The sequence below is a fragment of the Phalacrocorax carbo genome, chromosome 20, assembly GCF_963921805.1.
Source record: "Phalacrocorax carbo chromosome 20, bPhaCar2.1, whole genome shotgun sequence".
Lineage (NCBI taxonomy): Eukaryota > Metazoa > Chordata > Aves > Suliformes > Phalacrocoracidae > Phalacrocorax > Phalacrocorax carbo.
The window spans coordinates 3,586,960-3,614,888 of NC_087532.1; the positions used below are offsets into that span (position 1 = coordinate 3,586,960).

The window sequence follows — 27,929 nt, forward strand, 5'->3', positions numbered from 1 at the left end:
TCATTTCTTGCCGTGGTGTGTGGATCTGTCAAGCTGTTTAGCTGCAATATGACAGATTGTCCTATTAATGTGTCATCAAGTGCACTTTTACAAATTCATGGCTTGTCTACAACTAACCTGAAAAAAAGAGGCTTAAGTATGAGAAGGCGCCAAAGAAAGTTAAATATTATTAACAAATAAAGTCTGCCACGTAGTTTTGATGGAATGTGAGCTAGTTGGGGGAGGGGTGATACGCTGTTAACTATTTAGCTTCTGTGTGACTTCCTTCCTTACTCTCACTCTCTTCTCTTTCCCAAACTCCATTTCTCTCTAAAGTTGCTTTAAAAAAAAAAAAAAAAGTCTGTATTCTAATTCCTGAATTTGCACTGAGATTGTTCATGCCTCCGTTTCCCTGAGCCATAGATAATAGAGCTGTTGCTCCTGATCCACCCTGGCTGCCTTTAAAGTCCAATGAAGAACTGTGTTAGCATTATTACTTGGATTACAGAAGGCACGGTAAAGGGATTGTTTAAAGAAAGCAAATCTGTTGCTTGCTAGCTGCATAAGGGACTTCAAATGATGTGATCTTCGACCTTTTATGGTTCTTGGACTTTCCCATGGTACAATCTCATAAATTTTTGCGCATCACACTATTTGTAGAAAGAATAGGAATATTTGCTCTAGGTGGTGGGGAACTGACAAAGATTTGCAGACTGTCCAAGTACTTCAACACCTCTGTTAGGAAGTGCTTGTAGATGTGTAACCTTTGGTTTTCTGCTATTTTTAAGAAACAGCCCACCCTCTCGTAAAGAAATGGGAAAGCCCCCACTGAGCCAGCCTCTAATGAGAGCTAAAATGTTGTATGGAACAGAGCTAACTGGAGCATAAAGTAAGAGTCCTGAGGTATCAATGTGTGGTGCGATGCTGAGTGCATATTCCAAGCCACATATTTTTAGCTCTACCACACACTCATGTACAGTCTTACAAACTTCCCAGAAAAATGGTGATTTTTCTGAGATAATGAAGGGGAGGTACAGAATAGGGCTGAGGGGAGGGAGCAGGGAACGGGCATTGATTTAAATCTGCCTGGCACACGGGCCAGCTCCACTTATCAGTGAGTCTAATAGGAATGTGAAGAGAATAGGCTTGACAGCTCATTAGAATGTGATCCCTCCTCCTTTTTTTCCTCTCTTTTTTTTTTTTTTTTTTCCCCTTTCTTGAAGTTGATGGAAACTCATTCAGGAAAGAAGTACTTATTTGCTGAGGTAAAGCAAAAGCTGAGGAGGGTTTTGCCAGTGTGCAGCTGAGAAAAGGAGCAGCAAGAAAAATCAGACGTGATCTACACTCAGGTACCTGAGATTTTGCCTAGCGTGAGGAGAGATGAGGATGAAAAATACAGGAGATTCTACATCCTGACAGCTGCTTGTGGCATTGGGACTTACTGCTCATCGTCGTGTTAAAGAGAAGTGAAGATAAACCTGGCTAAAGAGGGAGAGAAGCTAGGCTTGGGAAAACCTTATCTGCTCCTAATGGACCTAGGTACATCCTCAGATTCTTTGCTTCTCCCTGTTTTAACTTTTATGATATGATAAATTTACTTTCTCCTTAGAAGGCTGAGCACTTGGCTGAGGTGTGATGCTTTCAGCCTCTTCAGAAGAGCAGTGGCTGTAGCAGCCTTGGTTACAGTTCCCCAGCATCTTGAAAGGAAAGGATGAGGACTTGTCACTGAGGAAAGGGAAGTATCGTTCAAGAGAGAATGGATGGGAACGTATTCAAGCCTGCTTTGAACTGAACACAATGCTTCAAATGACAGAAAGTGAAATCTCCTGTTGAAGAGGAACAACCTAACAACCCCCCTAATGAGTTTGTGTTGTCAGCTCCGGCCTGAACAACTGTTGCCCTGAGCAATTTCACTTCTCTAGGTTTCATAGTTGAGTGCATTTTAAACGAGTCTGAAGACTTATTGGGGGGGGTGGGGGGAGCGACACTTCAAGGTGGGTGGCAGGACTTTCCAGGGCCTCTTGTATTTATGTAAGCTTCAAGAGGCTGAATGGACTTACCTCTTTCTTCGAGTGAATCCAGATTTTTCAAACAAGTTTATCTATACCATTTCCATGTGTCCTGCTTGAACAGACATCTCTCCAGCAACCAGCGCATCCGTGCGTGCTGCTCATTTGACATTGCGTAGCCCAGAGGATCATCTTTAAGAGTTCTAACCTTTTTATTTTTTATTTTTTTAGAGAGAAGTCTGTGTCTATCCCTGTTATTGGTGGTGAAGGTTTTTGTTGTTGGAGAGTGCCCTTCCTGACTTGGCCCCTCCCTTTTCAAAATGAAGGGGTGCACCTGGGTATTTGTGGCAACTTTACTTTGTCAGCAGTTTTGCCTCTTCAGAGTTACGGCAGCAAAGAGAGAGAGAAAGATGAAGAAAGAACCTAATCAGTATACAGAGCCTTTCAATGCGACCCTCTCAAACAGTGAAGAACTGCACGGGCATCCCAAGGTAGGTGTTTCTGTGTTGTCAGTGCTTGGTGGAACTTATTTTTGGCAGTAACGTGACGCTGGCTCCTTTTTCCAATGATTGAGGCACTCATGCCGAATTCAATTTGATTTTAAAGAGAAATGTTCTCTCTTTTGCCTTTGCTTGATTGATTTTCTAGCTTACTGAAGCTTACTGGAACACTACAATTGATTATTATAATTTATTTTAGAATATGCATGACTGAGGCTCCAGTCCCATAGTAGCTGGCTAAGTGTAAAGACATTTTAGAGTTTTAGTGTATGAATGCTCTCCTGTTCAGAAACAACCGATTTTAAAAAGGCAAGTGGGCTCTCACAGTAAAATAATGATACTGGAATATTAATGTATCTCTTGCAGGCAAAGCCTTTTCTCTCTGCAACGTTATTTCAAAACTGTCTTAGGCAACAGTATAAGCACCTGAGCACGCCTGAGCTGTCTGTGCACTGCACCTTCCACCAGAGAGGCTGTGGTGATTGAAAATCACGGATAAGAAAAATTGTGGTGTAGCCAGATGATCTATTTAAGGTGATTGTGGCTCTTTAGGAAAGGATTCAGGATGGTGGCAAGTGTTAAGACTGTGTGTGTGATACCTCAGTGGCTGTAGCTGATGACCTGCTAGGCTTAGTGAGGGAATTTTGCAGGGTAGGATCCTTCCTACCCTGTTTGGGAGAATCATCTCAGGCTGAAAGCTGCAAAAAATTTCCAGTCAGTTGATCATAGCCCCCAGAATCCTTTAAAAGGAAGACTTGCATAGAATGCTTGGGAGTAGGAGAGGGGGTTACGAAATTAAAAGCGGGTCCTAGGACTAGGAGCAGGGTGAAGTGGAAGGGAGACTGCAACACTGAGAAAGGAGGGAGTCTCCCCTATCCCTTCTCTCTCTCTCTCTTTTTTTTCCTCTCTCTCCCCTGCTTACAAAAAAAATGTCCCGTTTCAAATGGAGGTGACCTCTAAAACATGACTTTGATCACAAGCGTTAGGGATGGCAGTCACTATAGCAATTGAGGAACAAACCTGTCAAAAATTGGGGCTGGCAGAGAGGGCAAGTTAGAACAATTGGGCTGACATTCTAAATATCCTATTCAGTGCTATTGTGAGAGTAATTGGTTAAGGTTGGGCAAGTCTGGGAAACAGTCCTCTAAAAAAGCTGGCTGCTGCACTTAAAATTATCATTAGGGGACTGTAGGCAGCAGTTCTTCAGCTCAATTTTGTTGTGTATTGCAAGGCTCCGTCAGAACAGGTTGTGTGTACGTGCTAAATTCTTGAGGTGCTTATAATCGGTCACTTCACTCTCTCTAGAACTGCTTCATTCTGCTTTTGCAGAAGGGCACAGACACCTATCTAGTGCAACTAAATTTCAGTCTATTCTGGAATTAATTTAGCTTGATGTGAAATGTATTGGACCGCAAGCAGAACATATTCTGATTGCAAAAGCAAGCAGAAAAACTGGTCCTGGTTAATTCTGACACAGTCATACATACGTAATTGCTAGAAGAAACACAGTACTCATTCGGAGGCTAGTGGACATTCATTAAAGCAGACATTGTTTGGAAACTGCAGTTTCTGTGTTGAAATACTTTGCTTTAAAATAGCCATTGCAAAGGTTTGGCTGCAGTAAGAGCTGGCGAGCTCAGTGAAGGCAGGTTCTGTTTATTAGGGATAAGACGAAACCAAATCTTTGATGTAAATGCTTACGAGCTCCACTTGATATCCACTCCCAAATTTTGCAATGTGAACTTTTTCTCCTTGAAATCTATTTGAGGTTGAAGTCCAGGTGCTAGTTAAGTATTGCTTCTAAATGTCGTGGGTGACTGTGCTGTATTTTATATAGCACCTGCCCAAGCTCAGGGATTATTTTACACATACTATAAATGCAGTGCTTAAGAATTGCCCCCATTTCTGGGGTAAATGACAGTTGCCATTTACAGCGAAGCATCACAATTTGTATTTGCTAACGGAAGAAGTAAAGTGATAGTGAAGCTATCCTTACCTAACTTATCAAGCTAAAAGAAGGTTGAAAGTAGACCTCTATGGAAGACTGATCTCTCTGAGCCTTGAAGGTCCATCTGTGAGCAGTTTTGTTTCACAAAAGGATGTCCCGCACAGGAAAGTGAAACAACAGCAGTGCCCAATTTCATTTGGCTACAGCACATAATAGAAAAGATGGAATTTTGGGGTTTTTGGCCTTGTACAGTAAAAATTAAGGGAGTGTTTACCTTGGAAGACTCTGTGGCCAGCTGGTAGGTTTATCAAAGCAGAAGCAGGGAATGAAATATAGGCTGAGAGTAGTGATCTTTATTCATACTGTTGAAAAGGTAGATGTGTTTTCCTTCTAATTAAGCAAAACAATTTGGGGCAATTTTTTCTTGGGAATTCTTTTCAAACAGGAGTGGAGAAAGCGCCCCTTTAACATTCACCATGCGTGAGTCGCAGTGAAACCTTCACCTAACACAGGGACCTACAACTCTCAGATCTCCTGATAAACCTGATATTTACAAGGAAATAGCGTGTTGGGTTTATTTTTTAAATTTTTTCTCCAGTCTTATATTTGCTGAGTTGCTGTCAACGTGACGTGCTTGCCAAGCACATGAGAGTTTTCTTCTCTGACACAGATGGACTAAGAGAGAGAGCAGGACGTGACTGATGGATACAGAGGTGGTAATCTACAGGACCTTCTTACTTTGTGTGTGGCTGAGTACCTGCAGCTGCCACTTGCCAGGCTTGCCTTCCCCATTCCAGGTATAGATCTTGTCTTGCAAGGTGTGATGTTGTACTAACAGAGGTTCAGCAGTAGTAAATTGCCGAGTGGTTATACAGGATTGACACTGATCAGGAGTTACCGTTTGATACCTGACCAGAGGGAGTAAAGATGGAGTTAGACTCTTAGTGCCCAGCGAAAGGACAAGAGCAGTGGGTTGAAATACAAGTTGAAATACAGAAAATTCCACTTAAATGTAAGAAAAAAAGCTTCTTTACTCTGAGGATGGTCAAACACTGGAAAAGGCTGGACATAGAGGCTGGGGAGTCTCCATCCTTGGAGGCAGTCAAAACCTGACTGCACATGGTCCAGAGTAACCTGCTGAGGTTCACCTGCTTAGAGCAGGGGGTGTTGAACTAGACAATCTGCGGGTGTCCTTTCCAACTTCAGCTGTTCTGTGAGCTGCTTTTAGGGGTAGTTCAGTTTAGCAACTCAAAGACAGCATCCTAACTGGGGCAAAATGATTCAGCATCCCAGTGAAATTTCAGGTATGATTTGAGTTCAACAGGATTTTACCTTCAGTGGAATTTCTGCAAGAGAGTGTGTAATGTTTTTAATTTAGTTACCCTCTACGTAGCCAAGGAGTCCTTGAAATTTTATTTCCTTTGTGATCCTCCTGTCTCTGTCAAACATCTAGGGTTACGTCTACCTGGTTTATTATTTAAATCTCTCTGAATTATTTCTTTGGGGCCTTTTGCTTCCAATTGAAAACAGCAGCCGGTTCAATGGCATTGCACAGATTGCATTCCTCTTCTGTAAAGTGATTTCAGTCTTAGCCTGAAGTGTGTGATTGCATGTGTAATTGAGGAAAGTATTTTGGGGCCTGACAAGTGTTAAAGCCTTGGGAGAGGCTGGACTGTGAACTATCTATAGTAGATGATGGTATCTTTCATGTTTTGTATCTGTCATCATCGTCAGCCTCGCTCTGGCATATCATGAATGAGAAGGGCTAAAACAAATAACATGCTTCCTAGCAATTCCTCGTGGCCCGTGTGAAATAATGTTGGGTTCATACATCTGACTCAGCATATCAAATAACTCGGTGCTTGGTCTCATTTCCCAGAGCTGTTTGTATGATTTTTAAAGCTCACTATTAAAGTATGTAGTCCTACATCCGACGTGGTTTTGTGTGCTAGATGCATTGTGCTACACCTGTAATGTTGGTGCTGTTTAGTTCCTCACCTTTTTGTGGTGTCCCTAAAGACAAAGTCCTCCCGGTACATCCAGGGGTGGCACTGGTTAACGTTGCGCTACAGCTAACACAGCAACAAACAGCATGTCGCCTTCTCACCCAGAGCAGCTCTTGCTCCCATGAACTGTTCCGTTAGGTTCATTAAATTTGTTACCGGTATGACCACTGAAGACAGTTTGTGTTTAAGTGGAGGGGAGAAGCTTTTTGAGGTAGCCATTTAGAAGAGTGAAGAATAATTTTTCAATTGCAAAACGTAGTGGGAATTTAGGTAGGGATTCCATTTCACATTTGGCTAAGATACCAAACCTAACGCTTCTGCTCTAGGGAAAATTCTTGAGAGATCTGTAAAAACCACAAGTGGTCAGGACCTTCCTTGGTTTTACATCTCATTAATAACCAAGAGTGTGTATAACCATAAGTTATTAGCAGCTGACATAGGATTTGTCATGCTAAAAAACCCTGTGGTCTGTCACATTTTAACCTGTTCCAAGTAAAATACATTACTGAAATATATAATTTGCTCCTAATTTCTTAATGAAGCTGACAGTACTGTTGCTGGTGCAAATCAGGTGTATCAGCATAGAAGTTTGTGGATTGAGATAATTTAAATGCTTAGTCGGGTCCATTTTGTGTCTGGCAACTGCTTAACTATTAAGCAAAGAATTCTTAATTATTATTCTATCACAGATGGACAAATACATAGATAACTGAGCAAAACTTGCAGGGCAGTAACTTCAGGCATAAAGACCGTGGACTGGAATGGTTAGGTGTATGTTCCTGGACACACATGTCTCACCAATTGCAGGTGGAAGGGATGCTGTCCTCTCACAAAACTGTAACCTTTTCATGCTTTCTTTCCATCCTGTCCCTGCGACATGCTTAGGTGTTCCTGAGAACACTTTGAGATGAATTTAGGTATACAGACCTGCTCACAGGTACTGTTGACTTTTTTATTCATTCAGACTCTGAAACTATTTTCACGCATTTCACGTTGGTTTTTAGGAGAGATGCAGATTGGATCCCAGAATCCTGGAATTTCATGGAAGTTCAGAGGGAGTTCAGAAATTTCTCAGGATCCAAACTCTGCTACTTGAGTGTACATTTCTGCTGGTGGTTTCTTCCATGCTGGCTGAATCTTGGCCGGAGGCTCTGTGTGTCTCTGGGCAGTGCATGCTGCTCTGGGATTTAGAGCCATGAAGCACCACGGGTTTTGCTTGTGTGCAGCAGTCTGAATTACAGCTCAACCTGTCTTTTATTGTGAGGGAGGTTAGGGGGAGAGTGGGCTAATTTCTCACGAGTGTCATGAACTGGTTCTGAAGTGATAGGTGCCATTGTATTTGGATTCCAAAGTAATGTTAAAAGACCTGAGAGAAAGTTCGTTAAAAATTGCTGGCAAGGCTTCTGTTGATTTTGGAGGTGCTGTTTCAAGTGTTAAGGAGCAAGCCTGATTTCACTGTAGTTAACATGAGGATTCCTCCTGACTCCTGTAGGTTAGCTTTGCTCTGTAAACAGCACCCCAGGAGGGACACGTCCCCTTTGCTGGGATTCCAAGGCTGTTCTCGGTCCTGACTGATACCTGAGTTGGCTGCAAGGTCTCTCTGGCTGCTGGAGGCTGCTGCTGCCAAGAAAAATAGAGGCTTGCATGCTTATTGCTGGGGATTGCTCATGCATGCCATAGTAATTAAATAATAATACCACAATGATGGAACATTCATTTTAACTGTCAATCATCCTGTGCTGGAGAAACTGGGGAGTGCCATGACTGTCTTGTAGAAGGATTTGTAATTTAAGCAAGCGACTGGAGAGGTATGGGACTTTTTTGTTATTTTTCTTAAACTTCAGGAGTTTTAAATTTATTTTTCTGGGATGTGCCATCTGGATTTCTTTTTTTCTCCCTGACAAGATGTCTGCTCCGGCCTGTTTCTTCACAGCTGGAGCTCCAGAAAGGCTGAGGACATCTGTTTGTCTTCACAGTTAATGGTCAGAGTCTGCCCATGATTGCTGGCTTCCGCTTCTAGCTGGCCTGTTTCCTCATTTCTGCAGTGGTGGGGAGTTTCTGCCTGTCTTGCAGCCTGGTGGAAGGTGGCAATATTTGAATAGTCTCTTCCACATCTGCAGCAAATGCTGCATCCCAGTTCCTAAGACGCTGGCCTTGTGTTTGCCGCGTTCTGGAGGCTGCTCTTCAGAGTTCCTGCCACGTGAGCCAGCCCTTTTTTGAAGGATGAACTGATTTTATTTTCCTTTTCTCTGCAACCCAGCTGCTCTTTAGCTGGCCTCTGTTACAGCACTGAGGGAATACTCCATCCTGCTTGAGTTGGGCGCTTCTTTTAATAAAGTTGCTTCCTTCTGTTTCATGAACTGCACTGAAGCTTTACCACAGACCTGTCAGCCCCAGTCGCTGGGACAAAAAGACATCTGCTTCCTTTGGGAAAAGCATGGGTAGGCTTCTACCTGCTTTACATTTATGAACTTTGTAAACTTAAAAGCTCGTAAACACAGTCCTCTGTAGGTGTGACCTTGTGTGTGGTGATGCTGCACTCATCTATGTTTTCAGATTAAGTGGGGCAGGAAAGAACTAGCTTCTTCCATCAGAAACCGTTACATCTTCTTGAAGCTCTGATGAACACATTTCGTGTTCATTGCAGAAATAAGCCGCACCTCGTGTGCTGTTCTAAGGGCTTGCGCAAACTTTAGGAACGATTGCCTCTGGACTTGATGTTTACGTGTTACAGTAGATGGAGAGGTTTGCACCAAAGAACCTTCTCAGCCTGTCTTTGTCGTCTTATGCTTTGCACAAAAATCTGCAGTCGAGCAATGTGTCAGAAGGTGGTAATGTTTTAGTGAGGTGACTAATCTCACAGTGCCCAGGATTTCCTATGGTGCTCCATTTACATTCATTTCCACTGGAATTTCAGAAAGCTCTTTCAGTCCTGGGTGCGGTAAGTAAAAAAGGCAAAAAATAATTTATCTAAAACAACCTGCTAGAATCCCTTGACTAAACACGCAATTTATAACGTTATAAACATAGAAGTCAGTTCAAGACTGATTTGGGTACAGAAATAATGAACTAGATTGTTATGAATAGTTTGTCTTGCTCTTGTTTGCGATACATGCTAAATTTAAGCATCGGGGGAGTGTGCGTAACCATAGCTTTGGCTCTGATTAATTACATAGAATGAATGAACGATATGGCCAAATGTCTCAGAATATCCTTGCTTTGGCTTAGAGCACAGATGCCAGCTACTCTGCAGCCATCTATCTGGAGGGGAGGATAAGGACTGCCTGAATAGAGCAATTCAATAGGAGTAGATCTTTGTGGGTGGTGTCTGAGCAGTAAATCACCTAAGATTATTTGTGGAATTGAGAAGATAGAGTTGGCTTCACAGAGTTTGAGATGTATGTTTAACAAATACCCTTGCTCATCTCATTTCGCATCCGATTTCTGGGGAGCTGCTCATATTCTGTAAATCATTTGTTGACCCAAGCTTTTTGAAATAAATAGTTGTGATCATATCAGCTCAGAAATCTATGGGCAAATGCCTTGTACTACACCCATGTGCCTGGATGCATGCCGGAGACAGAGCTTTCCAGGCTCTGCATCAGCTTAGAAGCGCTGACATTCCTTATAACCTCAAGCTGGAACTCCAGCAGACTTCTAAGATTTAATTTTGAAACAATTTATGCTGCATGGATTTTTTTCACAGCAGATCACACAGACTGTCATCTTTTCTCCTCAAAATAGGCTTGCCCTGATATTTGTATCTAAAATTGGCAATCTTCTGTCTAATTTCTGTTGCTCTCAGTGACGTGCATTGCTTGAGTTACTGGGACCTCAGCTCTACCTAAATTCTGAAGGTTGTTTCCTACATGCTTCTGCAGGCTATCTGATGAAAGGGAATCTACGCTTATAAGTGATAAGCGGTACTGGAAATGGTATTAAAACTCAGTATGGCTCTCTGAGAAGGGGCAAGTGCTTTAGGGACAGGTGATGAGGAAACGTAGATGTGTTTGCTAACTTGGCTGCGTTGGAAGCACCTTGCGAGGTCAGTGTTCCTGTTAAGGCCACTGAGGGCACAGCTGTAGCGTCTGAGCTGTGGCAGGACCGTCTAGTGCTGTCAAACTAGTAGAAGCTTTAATACCCAGGGGCAAACACTTTTTGATCTGAAAAAGGCGCTGTCGACTGACTTTGCTTCTATGCTTTTTCCACACACATCTTGTTTCTTTACTCCTGAACGGTGATAGATCAAATTTGATTTACCTAAATTTCTAATGGCCTAGGAATCATTTAAAATGTCATTGAACCCACTACTGCCTTGTGTTGCTTTCCTGCTGGAATTCTGATCTGTCCCGTTCGGTCTCACCAGAAGAACAAACAGGTTTCTTGAATGCATTCCAAAAGTCTACAGTAGGCATAGGGTGGGTTTTTTGTTTTTGTTTTAAATATTTTAAGTGTTCATTGCAGTTTTTTCTCTCTGGCTTTTTCATTAATGACTCTGAATACTTAAGCATGGTTCATGAAACTTTGGGAGACCTTGTGCTTTTATCCTCACTGTGATGGACATTCGGGAGGCTGATGTGTCAACAGATTGGAACCTCCGTAGTCAACAGTTAATTGCTCTTGACAAGACCTTGGCAGGGTATTGGTAACCAGTGATTTCTGGTGCCTTTTTCGATTTAAAGTGAGATGTTCATTCCCAGCCTAGGATAAAAACAACCGGTACGGCTATTTTATCACTTCTAGTTGGCTCTTGGAGGTGAGTAAAGAGAACCAGGGAGTCCAATCAGAAGCGGACCCAAATTCATAGAGACAGATCCTCTCTTCTGTCCAGACTTTGTTTAGAATGGACCCAGAACCAGGCACTGTAACGTCCAAGCTTCTCTAGGTAACCTACAGCTACAATATACTTGCAGAACATAGGAACAGGCAAGGTAGTTAAATTTGGCAGTGGGGTTTTTTTTTGTGTGTACATTTGTCACTCTGCAGTCTGTGATTTGAAAGTTATGGAGCATTTCAAGGTTTTCTGTACATTTTAATCTCCCCGTATTGCTTGATAGATCCCACTGATAAATGTCAGATGCCAGTGGTGAACAGTCTCTGGCATCTGGGCAGGTTTTCTGTGGCAAGTATCAGGACTGTCAGAGGGCCGAGAGTCTCAGCAGCTTGAGAAAGGTCTCTGAGGTACACTGGCTCCCAGCTCTTGGCTCTTACTGATTTCTTAAGCAAAGGGAGCTGGGAGGCCCCGCAGGTGATAGCTTATTAAGTTATGAGATGGCATTTTGATGTTTTAAGGGCGGCATCTTCTGGCTTTTGGGACACTTCTGCCAGCAGGCTTAGCCTGTAACTTATGAAGAAAAAAAACCCCACTCTAATGGGACTCTCTGAAAGGCTGGTGTCTTTCATACACTGTGTGAGAACACAGATTGAAGAACTATCCTGCATTTGCAGTGCTCCTGTAAATGAAGACAAAAAGTGGCATGGAACTGGATAATCCAAACTGAATTGCTTGTTACGGAAGTGCAATATCCCATTTTATCCCACCTTTAATGTCCTCCCAAACGCAGTATGTTTGGATCAAGGATGTGGTTTAGGCAGCAGACAACAGCCTGATCTGGAAACTTTGCATTCTCTGAATCCATGTAGTGGCCAAAGGGATACAGTGGTATCAGTCTTTGTTCTTGTTTCTTTTTAGATCCTAGAATCTCCAGATCCTCGAATCACAGACCCGCGGCGGACCTGGATCTCCTTTGTTCACCGCCCAGATGATGGCAATACCTCTAAAAGGAGATGCAAAGGGAAAGACAAGAAATTAGTAGGTTATTGCTAGATTGCCATCAGCTAATAAGTGTGCGCCATGGCGTCCCTTCCTCCTGCTCGTATGTGGGGTGTTCTGTGTGCTCCAGCTTTGGCCTTCCCACCCCACAGTGCTGCGTTTTCGTTTGCTTGTGTTTAATTTCTCCAAGTATTTTGGAGAAGTTTGAGACAGTAAGTGCTATATGCTTTGTAAGATAAGGTATGTGAATTCCAAGGTCAACATTCATTTTTGTTTAAACCAGTTGTTTCTTGGACTGTCCCTTTTTTGTTTTTTTTTTTTTTTTTTCTTCCTGCTCAGGATCAAAATTTTTTTTTCTTCCACTAGATAAAGCCCAAGTATCTCAAAGGATAATATTAAGCAAATGAGGGCAAGTTGTTTATTTCAAATTAATGAATTACTGATCATCTGCTGAATGATGCTTGATCATGTGTGCACTTTTAATCTTCTGCTTAGACATTCTTGAATGCTTTTAATATTCTCCTGTTATTTCTCAGTGAGCTGTAGGCAGGAGTGCTTTCATGCAGGTTTACTGCAGTGTAGCTGAGGAAACAGGAACTCCCTGGGAAGGATAAACATCAAAATAGCAATGATAATACTGTTGCATGTTTGTACTACTAGTTTAAAGCTCTAATGTGTGTGTGGCTAACCTTTACAGGTGTTTTGAATAAACTGTTTCATTTTCTGAGAGCTCTACTGTTGCACCAATCATGTATGTGATCATTACATCTAAGCAATATATATTAATAACGTAAAGTGTGGCTAGATGGCTATTCTAGTTAGCAAATAAGCAGAAAAATAACCTTAAAAGCTAGTATGTTACTTTGATATGAGAAGGTACAAAAGCAGCAAACTTAGTCTTGTGCCTGTTGTGCTTCACACCATATATATGTACTTGAAGAACCAGTTAGTGTTTACCTGAGCAAAGTTTATCCTCCCACATAAAGATGTGAGTGAATTCCAAGTACAGGAATTCACAGCTGGCTGGAGAGTCAGTTTAAGATTTACTGCATCAGGCTTGTAGTTGAACTGAAAGTAGAGGGGGCTGCTCACATGGCCGACAGCCCTCTAGAACTGGCTCATGGCTGAGAGAATTTTTGGGCTGTCGGTGCAATTGCCTGGTTCTAATGCACATGTTTTTCTTTGGTTACTTCCTTAGCGTGGCCTTGTTGGGCCCCCAGGACCTCCTGGCCCCCAGGGACCTCCAGGAGCACCAGGTGCTGAAGTCACCCGGGAAGTCCTTCTGCAGGAGTTTAAGGAGATATTAAAAGGTAAAGACTGTAAGAGCTGTGTGGTTTTGTGACCTGCTTCTTTTGGTAAGCACCACGGCAAATAAAGAACTGGCTTTGCAAACGTTTACCTTAAAGCATTCGGCAATCAAAAATTCGAAAAAATGTTTCCCCAGTGAAGCTTAGTTCGAGTTGAAGGGTTGAGTGTAGAAGTGTAATCACATGACAAATGGCTTCACAGACCGGGCTCTTAAACTAAGCCTTTATTTTCCTGTACTTTTTCTTTTCTCCTCAGAAGCCATTGAGCGTCGAGCATCCCTGGCTATTTCAGCTCATCCCAGCCAGCTGCCTCCACTCCTGCTCTCCTTGGAGGAAGTTTCACCCCACAGACGTATAGAAGAGGCATTCCATTGCAAGCTAAAGGGACAAGTCATTGTAGATAAGAAGACCCTGGTAGAACTTCAGAACTTCCAGTCGGTGAGAAGGGATTACAGACTGAACCTGTGCAACTCCACAGCAGCCATTGTGCGTAGATCAGCTATAGTTCCCCTAGTCTGCAGAGCTGCTAGGTGGCTCTGTAGATAAAGGTGTTTCCTGAAAGGGCAGACTAATCCTAGAAGCTCATCTCAGGCTTGGATGCTATGAATATAGCACTACCTTTTTTGTGATTGACAGAAGTAGGGTCTCGTATGGTGATTTCGGCACCGAAGCGCAACTGCAGTAAGATGGACATTTAGCTTTGAGTCCTCTCCTTCCTGACAAACCCAAGAGGCAGACTTTCTTCCTCTCCTGCAGCCCAGCTGAATCTCATTACAGTTCTTACTGGAGTTCTAACAGGTCTGTGCAAGAGAGGGCTGTCTCACAGGTCCAAACAACAGTCAGTCTTTTTATTTCGGTTGATGATGGAGAAAGACTTATCCATGTTTGGCATTAGTCTGAAGGATCTGTTCTTTTTTTCAGTGCACACCCTGTTTAGTTCCAGAGTCACGTTCAGATGTAGAAAAATGTCAGAGGTAGACAGCAGCTGTTGGTTGTAGGTTTATGAGACCAAACGTGAGCCATCATTTTGTTGGATGGGCCAGTCCTGACGCTCAACTTCTTTACACAATGTTTTATAGAAGACTAAACATTTTGCATAGATAATTTTGTTATAGTCATGTTATAATGACAAGCACACCGTCGTGGGATGCTGTAGGTCATTATAAGCATGGTTACAAGCAAGCTGTTGAATTTGGTATTAAAACTTCTACTAACCATTTCTGAACCAGTTGCAAATAGGATCTGAATTTGAAGTATAAATGTTAGGCAAAGTAATAGCTAACACCAAATAGTTTCTTGGTAATCGAGGAGGCTTATTTTAGACTTCGGAGTCACAAAGACTGTCTATAATAGTGCAAGGCCTTCAGATACATGGTTGCTTTTATGATGTGACAAGACTTTGAAGAGTACGAACAGGGAATACGGCTTTCCGTCAGCACAGTTTGCTAACACTGGCCATGTAGTAAGGTTCTGAGCCTTCTTCCCAGCTGCAGAGTCCCATTTCTAAAGAATCCTGTCCAGCACATCCTTTCCTATGGAGCAGTTTTGCTGCTAGGACTTCACAGCTGCAGGACTAGAGGCAGTGGTTACGTTCTCAATAGGGTGCTTTCCTGGATCTTTCCCAAATACACTTGTGGAAGCCTGGTCTGACAGCACTGTGGGTGCTGGCACAGAGGCAAGATTGTACTTGAAGTGTGGGCAGGGCTAGAGAGATCTGCTGCCTCATTAATTAGGAGGGAAAATATGAATAAAGACATCTCAGCAATCAGTGCGTAGGCTGATGCTTCCCATGCTTTGTTATCATATGCCTAGCTTCTTTCTAATTGCTTCTGGCCCTGAAGCTGATGTGGGAGGGCTGGCAGGCCTCTGGATGCCAGCCTTTCATTTCAGCTTTGGGACAAGAAGTATCTGGTTTTAGCTTGTGCACCGATATAGGGGAATTTAGCAGGGAGGGAGGCAGTGGATGCTCTTGCAAACATGAAAACTTTGTCTTTGAACAGGCCAAGGGGGAGAAAGTGAGAATTCCCCTCCCTCCTTTCCATAGTTTAATAGTGTGAAGAAGCCAACAGTTTGCTACTTGTCAGTGAGATGAGAGGGACTGACTCTAATTCCTGGATCTGGACCTTACCCAAAGCATTTTGAGATAGTGGAAAGAACCTGTGCTGAGAAACAGCCTATTACTTCTATACTCTGTCATTTCAGTTTGGTGTCGAAGTAGTGTCACTCTGACCTTGAGTATTGAGAAAGTATGACGGTTTTCTCATCCTTCCATGCTAAATTTCCTCCAAGAACATTCCCTCCCTTTCTTCCTCTTGGTCTCACAATTTCCTTGGTATTTGGAATAAAACATGTAATACTCCTTTCCCTAAACCTCCTCCTCCTGTTTCTCACACTTTGAGGTTTCTAACGATTGCCTCTTGCAAAAGCTTTCAGAAAGGTACTTCCCACACCAAGAATAGAAGTAACTCTAGCGTCTGACAGGCCACGGAAGTGGGATTTATCTGGGGCCCAGGAACATGACTGGAATCAGATCATTCAAGGACCAGGTGGCACATGTGCTTTTCATGGTGAAAGATCCCAGAAGGAGTCCTGGTGTCTCTCGTGCCTTAAGGTCAAGCTAAATGTCTGCCTTTGGCAGTTGAATTTTACTGCTGCTTCAGGAGAAGCATCCCCTGCGCATTGTGGTTGGTGTGCAGTTTGGGTTACCCTCTTCTTTAAGAACAGATAAGTCAGTGTGGTGCTTTCCACAGTGTTTATCACTGAAAAGCTAAACTGGCAGTTCACATCTCAATCCTCTCTGCTTGGTTCCTATTTTCCACCTGGCAGTAAACTATGGAGCGTATGGGGGAGACGTGGGGATAGGAGATGGGCTGAGGAAGAGAAGCTGGCCTTGGTTTGTACAGGATGGCTGGACGCTGACTTGTTTGTTTGCTTTTGGTCTGCTAACTGAGATAACTGTGCCCAAGTAGTTAGTTTTACAGATATAAATTCCTGCAGCGTTTGAAGCAGCTAGGTGGGTACGCTGCTGCGCGGCAGCAAATGCAGCAGGGAGCTCTAACTGGTATGGGGTTTAATGGAATATTTTGCCCAGAGAACCTCTCCCTGCATTGTCTTATTTCTATGAGCAAAAAAATAACAAAGCCACAGAGGGCATGAAGAAACAGGAATGTTTTATCAGTGATAATTTACTGGTGCCTAAAATTGCCTTCCATGCTCAGCCAGTGGTTTTGGAATTAAGTTGCTGATTCTGCTAATAGCTGTAACAAGAAAGGAATGAATTAACTGTGCAGTACAGTTTTTGTACATGCAGGGCTTGGATCTGCTTTTTCAGTGAGGTAAATCAAAAATGATGGCGTAGCAATAGCATAAGAACGGAATCGGTCTCCTTCCATCGTCTCTGTTGTTAGGTTAGCTGTTATATTGTCCGTGTGTGTACAAATAAGGAAAACAGAGCTCCTCTTGTGTGTATATACGTGCACATGGGCACACATCAATGCACACTGATAAATACAGAGACTTAGAAATCGTATGAAATGTAGTTGTTCTGTAGTTCATTATTACTCTTTCCCCATTATACGTGTGTAATCCTATGAGGATGGCCACTGCTGCTGCACATGGACGTATTTTCACCACCATGTGCATACAGAAACCATTTCTAGTAAAGTTCTGTGAAATTTAAGACCACAGCTAGATCTTGGTAAATAAGGACTGGGAGTTACTTTTCTGGGAACCTTGCCTGGGATTTGCTTTCTTTCAAAGAGAGAGCTAAATAAATTATTCCTACCCTGCACTGTGAAAGCTGACAGTTTCTGGCTGTGAAGAACCAGAATGGGGAGGCAATTAACTTCTTTCTGGTACCTGAACAAAGGGGTTCCACTACTTTTTCTTCAGTGTGATAGCGCATGTGGCAACACTGCCACAAATTTGTTCACCATGTCTTGGGCCCCTTTCCCCACCTAGGATCGGAAAGCATACGCAAATGTTGGGTGGTTGAGATCGCTCAGTTATGCATTTCTCCATGTTTTAGGGATAGAGCAGTGTGTGTGCTTTTAGAGAGTGAGATGTGAACAACTCTTCTGTCCCATAAGACCGATGTGGGGCAAATCTCTCGGGACAGCATTCGTGGCAATGCGTTCACATTGCACAGAACGCCCTTGTGGTGGAAGCAGAGTCTGACTAATGTGCTTTCTTGGCCCATTGAAGCCACTCCTGCTTCTCCCCAGCTCCAGCCAAATTCAGATGAGGCAGGCCAAAACAAACAATAAACATTTCTTGCAGAGTTTATTTTAGTCTGAGTCAGATAATCTGCTGTGAGTTTGACTTAAGACTGCTTCCTTGCCATGAGGAGAAGCTGCATGCTGTTTTACTAGGTTTTTGCCTATTCTGTAGAATCCAAGGCTAGAACAAAATGAAACTAAATATGGAATCTGTAACAGTCTGAGCAGTTGTTCTTTAACAGTATCAAAACCGTCTGACTTAAACCTAAGGTGGGTAGAAAACCTCTGGAGACCTGTATGAGTGTTTTCTCTGTACTTGTATCACAAAAACCAGTGTATAAGGTCCCAGGTTTTTAAGCTTGGGGACACTGCTTGGCCCCATCTAGGAAGTCTTTGGGAGTAGTAGGGACCTCTTGACTCAGATAATGGTAGATCTTGTGTATCAGACCATCAGTGGAGGCTAGAGGCCACTAGGACCGGCAGAGAATAGGAATGCAGTAAGCACAGTCTGAGTCCAGATGAGTTAGGAAAGTTTGGCAGTGAGCAAAAAGGGCATATTCTTGTCTCATACAGATCATTTTGCCTTTTGTGGGCATCAGATGCTGAGAGAGCGCCCATCTGGAAGGTGTGTCCTGGGGAGATAAGGCAGTAGCCTTGCAAAATTTTTCAGCTTTGTTCTCATGCACATAAGCTTGTTCTTCGTCATGGGCAGTGTAATTGTTGAGAGTGCTGGGGACTTGTTCAGGGCCTGCTTTTCTTATCTTACAGCCCCTGGCCAAAGGAGCTTTTCTCCGGGGGACAGGATTAAATCTGGCAACAGGACGTTTCACAGCACCTGTGTCTGGCATCTACCAGTTTTCAGCCAATGTCCACATTGGTGAGTGTTGTCCACAGAAACCTTTTCTGTACTGCTTGAGAGGTGCAGGAAGGAGTCCTGGAGAACTCTCCGGGTCCCGTTTGATTTGAAGCACGTGCAATGGCAGCCCTTTGCAGTGAGCTCTCCCTTTGGTACCATGACCCAAGCCCCTGTCCTTAGAGCTGGGTGTTTTCAGACTGATAGCCACAGCAGGCTGCTCCATGCAAACCAAACAAATGAACGCCCCTTATGGAGGGTGAGGGACCAAATACATTAATGGGCGGAAGCTATGGCTTCCATAGAAGACTTTAGAAGAAATGAACGTGATGATGTAGAGCTGCCTCAAGGCAGTTTTGACTGTATTTTGTCACCAGTGCATTCGTTCAATGGTTTTTAATCATGGAGTGATGAACTATTTTATAATCCAACACCAGAAGGATGCTTTCCGAAGAAGTTGTGGTGGGTTGACCCTGGCTGGATGCCAGGTGCCCACCAAAGCTGCTCCATCACTCCCCTCCTCAGCAGGACAGGGAAGAGAAAAATATAAAAAAGGATTGTGGGTCGAGATGAGGACAAGGAGAGATCAGTCACCAATTACCATCATAGGCAAAACAGACTTGACTTAGGGAAAAATTAATTTAAAGCCAATCAAATCAGGGTTGAATAATGAGAAATAAACCCAAAATCTTCAGCTGCCTTCCTCCAACCCCTCCCTTCTTCCCAGGCTTAACTTTACTCACTATTTTCTCTAGCTCCACCCCACCAGCACCGCAGGGGGATGGGGAACGGGGTTTGGGGTCAGCTCTTCACACATTGTTTTTGCCACTCCTTCCTCGTGGGGGGGACTCCTCACACTCCTCCCCTGCTCCAGCGTGGGGTCCCTCCCACGGGAGACAGCCCTCCACGAACTTCTCCAACATGGGCCCTTCCCATGGGCTGCAGTTCTTCATGAACTGCCCCAGCGTGGGTCCCTTCCCCGGGGTGCAGCCCTTCAGGAACAGGCTGCTGCAGCGCGGGTCCCCCACGGGGTCACAGGTCCTGCCAGCAAACCTGCCCCAGCCTGGGCTCCTCTCCCCATGGATTCACGGGTCCTGCCAGGAGCCTGCTCCAGCGTGGGCTGCCCACGGGGTCACAGCCTCCTCTGGGCATCCTCCTGCTCTGGTGTGGGGTCCCCACGGGCTGCAGGGGGATATCTGCTCCACCGCTAGCCCCCCTGGGCTGCAGGGACACAGCCTGCCTCAGCGCGGTCTTCACGGGAATCTCTGCTCGGGCACCTGGAGCACCTCCTCCCCCTCTGTCACTGCCCTTGGTGTTGGCAGGGCTGTTCCTCTCACCTATTCTCACTCCTCTTTCTGGCTGCAGTTGCCCAGGTTTTTTCCCCCCTTCTTAAATACATTGCCCCAGAGGTGCTACCATGGTCACTGACGGGCTCGGCCTGGGCCAGCGGCGGGTCCGTCTCGGAGCCGGCTGGTGTTGGCTCTATCAGACACAGGGGAAGCTTCTAGCAGCTTCTTGCAGAAGCCACCCCTGTGGCCCCCCCGCTACCAAAACCTTGCCAAGCAAACCCAATACAGAAGTCACAAGGTTACTGGTGTCCTTGTTAAGCCAAACACCACCAGCTGGTGGTCTGCTACGTTGTGAAAGTGCTTATATTTCTTCTCCTGCTTTCCCCAGACCACAGTGAGTTGAAGAGTAAAGTCCAACTCCGAGCCAGAGATAATGTCCGAGTGTTGATCTGCATTGAATCTCTGTGCCACCGATACACGTGAGTTACTGCAATGCTGTCTTGGCAATTATTTTTCTCAAATGGGCCAATATTTCAACCAGCTGTGGAAATCGGGTTCACCAATGGTGAATTTTGTATGATAATTCCTTGTAGACCTTTTCTGGAGAGAGTGATTCCATCTGGCTCTTAGGTTTTGTGCATTTTTTATTCTGATATTTAACCTTTCAGTGCTAATTACTCTAAATAGCTAGATCTTGCATATGTTGAGAGAATTGTGAGCGAAGTCGGCTGAAACTGGATGTAGCTAAAGGTGCTGAATGCTCAGCTATCATCACAAACATACAGAGTGAGAGAAACGCTTTCATTTCATGCCAGAGTTTGTTAGCTCAGTTTTTATAATTTCAGCTGTATCCTGAATGGATCACAGCATCTCACTCAGGTTGCCATGGAAGTGTTGGAGCGATGGGGAGAATGAATAGGTGGAAAATAGAGGTGAATGGGCCCTGAGGCAGAAAGTACAGGGCTTGCATAGACGTATATGATCCCTTCTCACAGCCCTCAGCTGCCTTGTGGAGCTTGCTCAGATGACCATGCTGAATTTTCCTCTGCTGGGATCCATTAGCAAAACTCTCCTAAAGAAACGCATTTGTTAGGCCATGGCAACCTTGGGTCTTGCTCCTTATGCAATGGGCCGTGGCATCAGCGTACAGTTGGCTGCTTTTGTTTGCTGTGCTTCTGTCATCCTTTCAGCTGCAGCATAGAGGTGTCCTGTGTCTCGGAGAAGGCCAGCTTGCTCAGGAGGAGTTTGACAAGCTTTGCTTGGAGGAAAGGGCTGGGGAGCCCCTGGGCTGGGCTGAATTGCACCCAGCAGAGGGCAATGCTGCTTGCAGAGAGTGGCCACCGCCTCTGCTGGCGGCTTGGCCCTTGTCACGGGAGGAAAAACGTCTGTGCAGGGCTGTGCGGATTTGCTCTGCCCTGCCCGCAGCTCTTCCAGTGCAGCTGTAGCAACACCCGTGAGATAGCACCACTGAAATATGCCCATAGAATGACTCTGCAGGTGCAACTTAAAGCCCACAAAACCACAAGTTTGCTGCTGGACTGGCTGCTTCAGCCCTTACCTTCCCTGCTCTGTGTGTCAGAGTGCTGCAAAGAGGACTGACCCCTTCCCAGGCTTCTCAATTTAGAGGCTGGATTGGGCGGTCAGTTTGACATGAAGCCTCATGTAATAAATAAACCTCTCATAGGTTTCATTGGCCTGTGGAAAAGACTTGATTGGCGTCTGAGTGCCCGTTAGTAACTAGGGTAAGAGGGAGCTGTGCGCCCACTGACCTGATGGGAAGACAAGGAGCTTGCTGACTGGAGCAACTGGCACCTCCTCAGCCTTGTAGACTGTTTCATAACAGTCTTTTATGATTGCAGCACTTAAAGTGAGGCACTGACAGACTGGCTGCAGTCACAATGTCAGCAAAAGCAGAGGGGTAACTTCTTGCCCCTTGAAGGGACACCTTGTGTTCTGGTAAGCCACAGAACTTAGGGGACGCTTCATTCCTGGCACCTGTGAGAATTCCTTTAGGTCACGCTAAGAGTGGTCCTCAGCCTGATCCTGAAATCTTGACAGTGAGTGATTTTGGGACAGCCCAGGCCTTTAATCACAGGGGTGGAACGGGTATGAGCAGGGCAGAATGTTACTGTTGTTTTTACGAGTAGCTCTCTCAAATTGCCGTTTGACAGTGCAGATCCCTATTCCTGCCCTTACTCTGCATAGCAAAGACGAGTCAGTTTCAAGCAATCAGGTTTTTTTTCTTTCTTCAGCATTGGTGCTTGCTTTTCACCTACAACCTCTTATCTTAGCAAATTAGTTAAGAACAGGACTCATGCCCCAAGCCCTTGGATTCCCCATGAACAGCCGCTGCAAGTTCCACAGAATCTCTTTCTACATGCTTTCGGGATGTGGAAAGATAGATACTCCCCGTTGGGATGTGGAAAAATATTGCCAGTCAGTGGTGTTGACCTGACGATATTTCAATAAAGATTTGAGTGAATGAGTGGGTGAGATTTATGAAGCCACCTAAAAGAATTTAAAAGTGAAATTGATCCAAGAGCGAAAAGCTGTTCTCCCATCCTGGTCGCCACTCTGCGTTGACTTCAGTTACAGAATAACACAGAAAATCTAAATTCCATTTAAAACATTTTGCAAAATAAATTAAATTTACAGCAGTGAGTTTTTATCTTCCTAACGATTCCACAAGCTCCCAACTGATTTGATTAAGGCATTTAAGAGAGCACAAAGTGGTTTTTCTTCTGGAAGGCTCATTTCTGTCTCCAAGGACAGCGTCTGTCTGTTTCTCTCTGTCCGTTGCTGTCCATTCAGTCAACCTTACAGTAATATTACTAAGGAATGGATATCAGTCTCCGATTGCTTTCAACATAACTTTAGCCTTGCTTCCTTGTTCTGGTAAATGCAAACACAAGGGTTACTGAATAGGAGGCTTTGCTGCGGGCCATGGAAACTACCGTGCCTTCCTCATTGCAGGTCTTTTTAGCTGAAAGCTCCTAGAAAACCGTTCTGGTTCTAGCTGGGATGTGTGAACCACCTCTTTGCCACACACAGCCCAGGCAGGTTTACCTGGGATGTTTTGAGATTAACTTGCCATCTGAAGAGCTTATAGCTACCTTCCCCAAGAATGGTAACAGTAAAACCTTCTTTTCTCTTAGACAGAACCAACCTAGATGTTAATCCTTTAGATAAAGCTCTCTGATGTTTGACTCGGAGCTTTCATCAGTCGTCCAGGGTCACAATTTACGACTGGTTGTCCTGCAAGGCTGGCCTGAGTTGGACAGCAGTGGGAGTAAAGCAGAACCAACACTGGCTCTGAGAGACACCTCTCTCCTATGGTGGGTGAGAGTATGACTGGTCTGTGGCATGGAAAGAAGATGGGTGGAGGGATGGGAACCTGTCTGGACAGACATTCTGCTGGCACAGGCTGAGCTGCTACCCCTGCTTGTGGAATTTCCTGGGGATGTCAGCGTACACAGTCATTCATTTGAGGGAGCTGAAAGAGCCCTGAGGGCTTTCGGCTGAGAGAGATGGAAACTCAGAGGCAAGGAGACAGTTGGAGTAGAAGAGATTAATGGTGGGAAGTTCCCACCCAAGTTAGGCTTTTGGCAGGATATGACACACAGACTGAGCTCTTCAATCAAGGTGGTGCCAAGTGGCTTGCTCTCTCTGGGCCAAATTGCCCCTACTTTTTATGCATATTATTTCCTTGCAAGGGGGCTGGAAACAGCATGTTTGCACTTGCTAGGTTTCATCACCACCACTGTGTGGAAAAAAGGAGGACGAAAGGGGTTGGTTTTCTTGGGAAAACAACTAGATCTGCTACCACTGGCTAGGCAGATTTCAGAAGAACCAGCGAGGCACGGAGCTCTGTGCTTTCATGTTGCTTTGGAATGGAGCTTACACGGGTTGTTCTGATTGTTGATGTTTCAGGCACCTCCTTCCACCCTGAATCCTGTACAAAGGAGCTGAGTTAGAGTTCTGTAAGCAGAGGAGGCCACAGAGAGCAGCTGTCCTTCATCTTGCAACTACAAGGGATATGATGGCTATTAGAACATGTTACTAGAAAAGAACAGTGCTTCAGGGGTGATCTAGAGTTTTCCCTTGAATTTTAACTGAAGCACAATTGGTTTGTTGGGGTATTTTTTGGCTTGTATGTGAGCCCTGATCCAAATGTCCTCCCAAAACAGCTTTCAGCTGCAGAATACAGATATTGTTAAGGTGAATTAGGCCTTTCATACCTTGAAAATGAATGAACCATTATTGGCAGAATGCATATAGCTAGCTCTTTGCAGAATAAAAGGAGTACAAACTATTGTGGTGGTCATCAAACTGGGATACCTGTCACGTAGATAAATCTAAAGGGCACATTTAATACCTGTTCAAGGGTGGGGGATAGAGACCACAGAACCTTGAGAAGGGCCTCTGTGAGAGAAGGTGGCTCCTATTTCCTGCCTCCAGCTGAGTTTTGCATCCACAGTCCTGTATGCTCTGTAGGTCCTCTGTTAGACACTACGGTGAGGATAAGGGTCTACTGTTCTCTTTTAAAGGCAGCTGGTTCCTGCTAGGATCGAGTCAACAGCCCACCTGTTTAGCACAGTCGGGCACTAGAACCACCAGGTCCTGTTTCTAGGGAGGTGATGAGGTTATTGTTCCACATACAACTGCTGTGACTGCTTTAGGTGTTTAACCTGTTTATTTTTCTTTTAATACTGTTTAGGTCTTTGGAAGTCATTGCTGGTCTGGAAAGTAACAGCAAAATCTTCACTATCTATGTACATGGCTTACTGCAGCTGCAGGTAAGCCCGTGCACACTGGGAATCACCGTACTAGTTTGCTTGGCAGGCTGTGGAGTTAGTTACTGGCAAGGCTGAATTCTCACCAGGAGGTGGGGAGGTTTTCATTAACCTTCTTTCTAAGGTTAATGCAGTTAAATGCCTTACCTGGGGTGACTAGAGAGAATCTGTGCAGGAACAGGAACAAAAGCCAGACCTGTGTTGCACAGCCTGATCTGAAGCCACAGAAGTAACCTTCCCTCTAGCATATAACAGTAAAGATTTTTCTTTCTCAAATCCCCCCTTGTGTTGTCAAGATGGCAGTTGTATTTCCCATTTCATAGAAGGGGATTTGAAGCACAGGTGACCACTTGACTAGTCACCCAAAAAGATGCCAGTGCAATAAGGATCTAGTTCAGTAATAAACCTATAACGCAGTTTCACTACAGAAAATTTCTTCCACCAAGTCAAAGCTGTAGTGCTGCAGTAAAAATGCTCGGTCCGATACTGTTCCCAGGAGCTGCAGAAAAGGGCAGGAGGCTTCTGTGCTTAGCTCATGGTAGTGAAATGCCTTTTTCCCCCTCCTTTTAGACTGGGATGAAGTGTCAGATCTTTTCCTTTCCCTCTTGTTCTCTCTGCAGGCTGGCCAGTACACCTCCATATTTGTGGACAACAGTGCTGGAGCCCCCATCACCATTCAGAATGGATCCGATTTCATGGGCATGTTAATGGGCGCGTAACACCACCGGCAGCAGTGTAGCAGGGAAGGATATGAGCTGGAGCCTTGCGGTGTATATTCGACTTTACTTTGACTCTCAAAGACCGCTTCCTGTAACTGGTGGCATCTTTTTAAACGGGCAAAGAGCCTTTCCTTTCACAGGTACTTCAGCTTGCTTTCAGAGGCTACTGCTTTTCAAGGACCACACCAGTTCGTTCATCATAAAACATACACTTCTATAATTCAGAAACGAACTCTGTAATATTTAATTTGTGCTTCACCAGATGCTCACTGAACGATACACTGAGATTTGGAATTTGTTGCATTATAACTTTATTTCACAATAGCACTTGTAGTCAGCATGTCTTCTGGGATGGATTGTGGGGTGTTTGTGTCTGTAAATGAAGGATTAAGAGGGCAAGTAAAATAGTGACTATGTTCTTTTTGTTGTGGAGGAAGGAGACAAGGATTTGCCAGCAAAACTGCTTTTTTTCATACAATTGTGAATGGTATAGGGCCTCTCTCATGTTCAGAATTGGATATATTTGACAAGAAGTATGTTGTATTCTCAGACAATACCTGCTTCACAGATGAGAATCCAAGGTCTGAACTCTTTAATTGTGGTTCTTCATATCTAAGTGTTTCCTTGACCTTATTGATGAAGCTGAATACCTCGCTGCCTGTGCAGTTTTGTTTTTATGAAAAGGTAAGGCCAACGGCACCAATCCTAGCATGAACTCCCTTACTTGTGTTCTTATGTTTTAGTAAGATATACATGTGGTTTTGGACTGCATCACATAAACAGCATCCTCTCAGGTGCCATATAATCGTTTGTAAATATGTCAAATGCATTACACTGGTTGTCACAAGCCTGGCAAAGACAGTGAGGATAGCAGCATCAGATCAGATACGTCACCTCTTTGGTGCTTGTTGAACTGCAGTGAAATAACGAAAGAAAACATGGGGCAAAACACTTCCATCAGGTGGCCAGGGTCATAGGGAGTCTATCCGAGCTCTACTTGGAGGCTGAAACTGCTGTAAGGGCCATCCAAAAGAGCACCCAGTGAACGTTTCCTGGATTTCTACAAATCTGTTTGCAGCTGTAAGTACGTGAGATTGAGCTCCCAAAGCAGCTTTGCATATAGCTCCAGCCTATAAAATCATTTCAACAAAGTAAAAGGGTGTTGGCATTTCACGGGGTTAAGGTGTTACCCAAGATGTGGTAACATCCTTGTGATTAAAAACCCCACGCTCGTGTAACGTGCCTCTGCAGCTTTCCCTTTCAACAGATGCCCGGCCCTTCTGCTGATTCAGCCTAGCTAAGGAAATGGTTGTACCACAGTGCCGTGAAGAGGTGGTAGCAAGGCCCAAAACGGAGTCCAGATACCTGTTCTTGAACGTTTGCAGTGAATGGAAGATACCCCTTGGATAGTGCCGCAGTTTTTGATCAACTACAATATCTTCGTGCAATGAAAACAAAGACTGCTGGGGAGAGCAGAAGGCGTGAAAAGAATGTCATCCGTTGCTGTGCCTGTTGTTCAGGTTGATCAATAGATGATGTTTCTACAAGCACCAGCAACGCTGCTGTTGAGGTTGGGGGTATGCAAAAATGCCTTATTTCAAGAGGTGGGGAAAACCTCTGCTGTGAAACAAGCATGGCTGAAACCGGGGGTTTTTTTATGTCCGTTATGAATACCTTGAGATAGAACTTTAAGGGTACTAAATGGTACTATTTTCCCTTGTGATGAACATATTAAAGTGATACCTACTGGAGGAGGAAGGAGCGGGTACAGGCAGTAGTCAGGGAGTGCTGTTACACAAGTAAACACAGGTACATTCCACTTTTTAGTCTAAGGAATGCGGTCGTTCCAAGTGGGCCTGGGTGACTGTCTAAAATAGAGCAGCTATCAATGCTGATCTATTCATTCTTGCTCCACAACACACGCCAGGATTCCTATGGATTTTTTTGTAGTACGCGTTGGGGAGAATGTACTTTCAAGCATAAACGGGGCGCTCTGCTGGCAGAGGGGAGTTTGTGGCTGTAGCAAGTAGCAACAGTAGTCGTTCCTGGAGCTTCAGGAAGCATATCACGCACATGAATATCACTAAACCCTATCAATAAGGATTGGCTGTTTACACTGGGTTTTGATGGAGGAAGTGTAATCAGGGCAAGCGGCCTATATCCCAGCATGTATTACTATACTGTACTTTGTACTGTGTGAATATTTGTAATAAATCGGGCTGTTTCATGCATGACTTGCAGCAACATAATCAGAGTGTTTATATCTATAGGATTTTTGAACAATGTCTCACTGTCCTTGCTAAATCAGAGTTAAAATATTTATTTTGTTGTAGAACTAAAATTGTTTGTCAGACTTTGTTTGGGATTTGTGACTTTTTATTTTCCCCCCCTCCTTTGCTGTGTTTTATTCTCATGGACTTCCTTGCAGGAGACGAGTTGTTCTGCCTTTATACTTGTTCTCCTTTATTTATATAAGGAGTGCTGTCCTTTCAGGTGTTTCCCTGGTGTCCTAGGAGCTGAAAGTGTAGTCAGCCAA

The 27,929-nt window shown here is 44.3% G+C and overlaps 1 protein-coding gene across 6 annotated transcripts; it reads left to right on the forward strand.

The window, feature by feature from the left end:
* The first annotated feature begins 1,061 nt into the window (after positions 1–1,061).
* On the forward strand, positions 1,062–27,746 carry C1QTNF12 (C1q and TNF related 12). 6 transcript variants are annotated; one of them, XM_064470483.1, is made up of 9 exons: positions 1,062–1,909; positions 2,220–2,479; positions 12,135–12,254; positions 13,414–13,525; positions 13,779–14,008; positions 18,508–18,616; positions 20,270–20,360; positions 24,599–24,677; positions 25,295–27,746. In XM_064470483.1, exons 2-9 carry the CDS (start codon positions 2,309–2,311, stop codon positions 25,391–25,393), a joined length of 1,011 nt encoding a protein of 336 aa, XP_064326553.1. In that variant the 5' UTR covers positions 1,062–1,909; positions 2,220–2,308; the 3' UTR covers positions 25,394–27,746. The 6 variants fall into 6 exon arrangements, with proteins under 6 accessions (XP_064326553.1, XP_064326554.1, XP_064326555.1 ...); XM_064470484.1 differs by having other exon boundaries at positions 1,062–1,518; positions 1,589–2,479; XM_064470485.1 differs by having other exon boundaries at positions 1,062–1,518.
* The last annotated feature ends 183 nt before the right edge of the window (positions 27,747–27,929 follow it).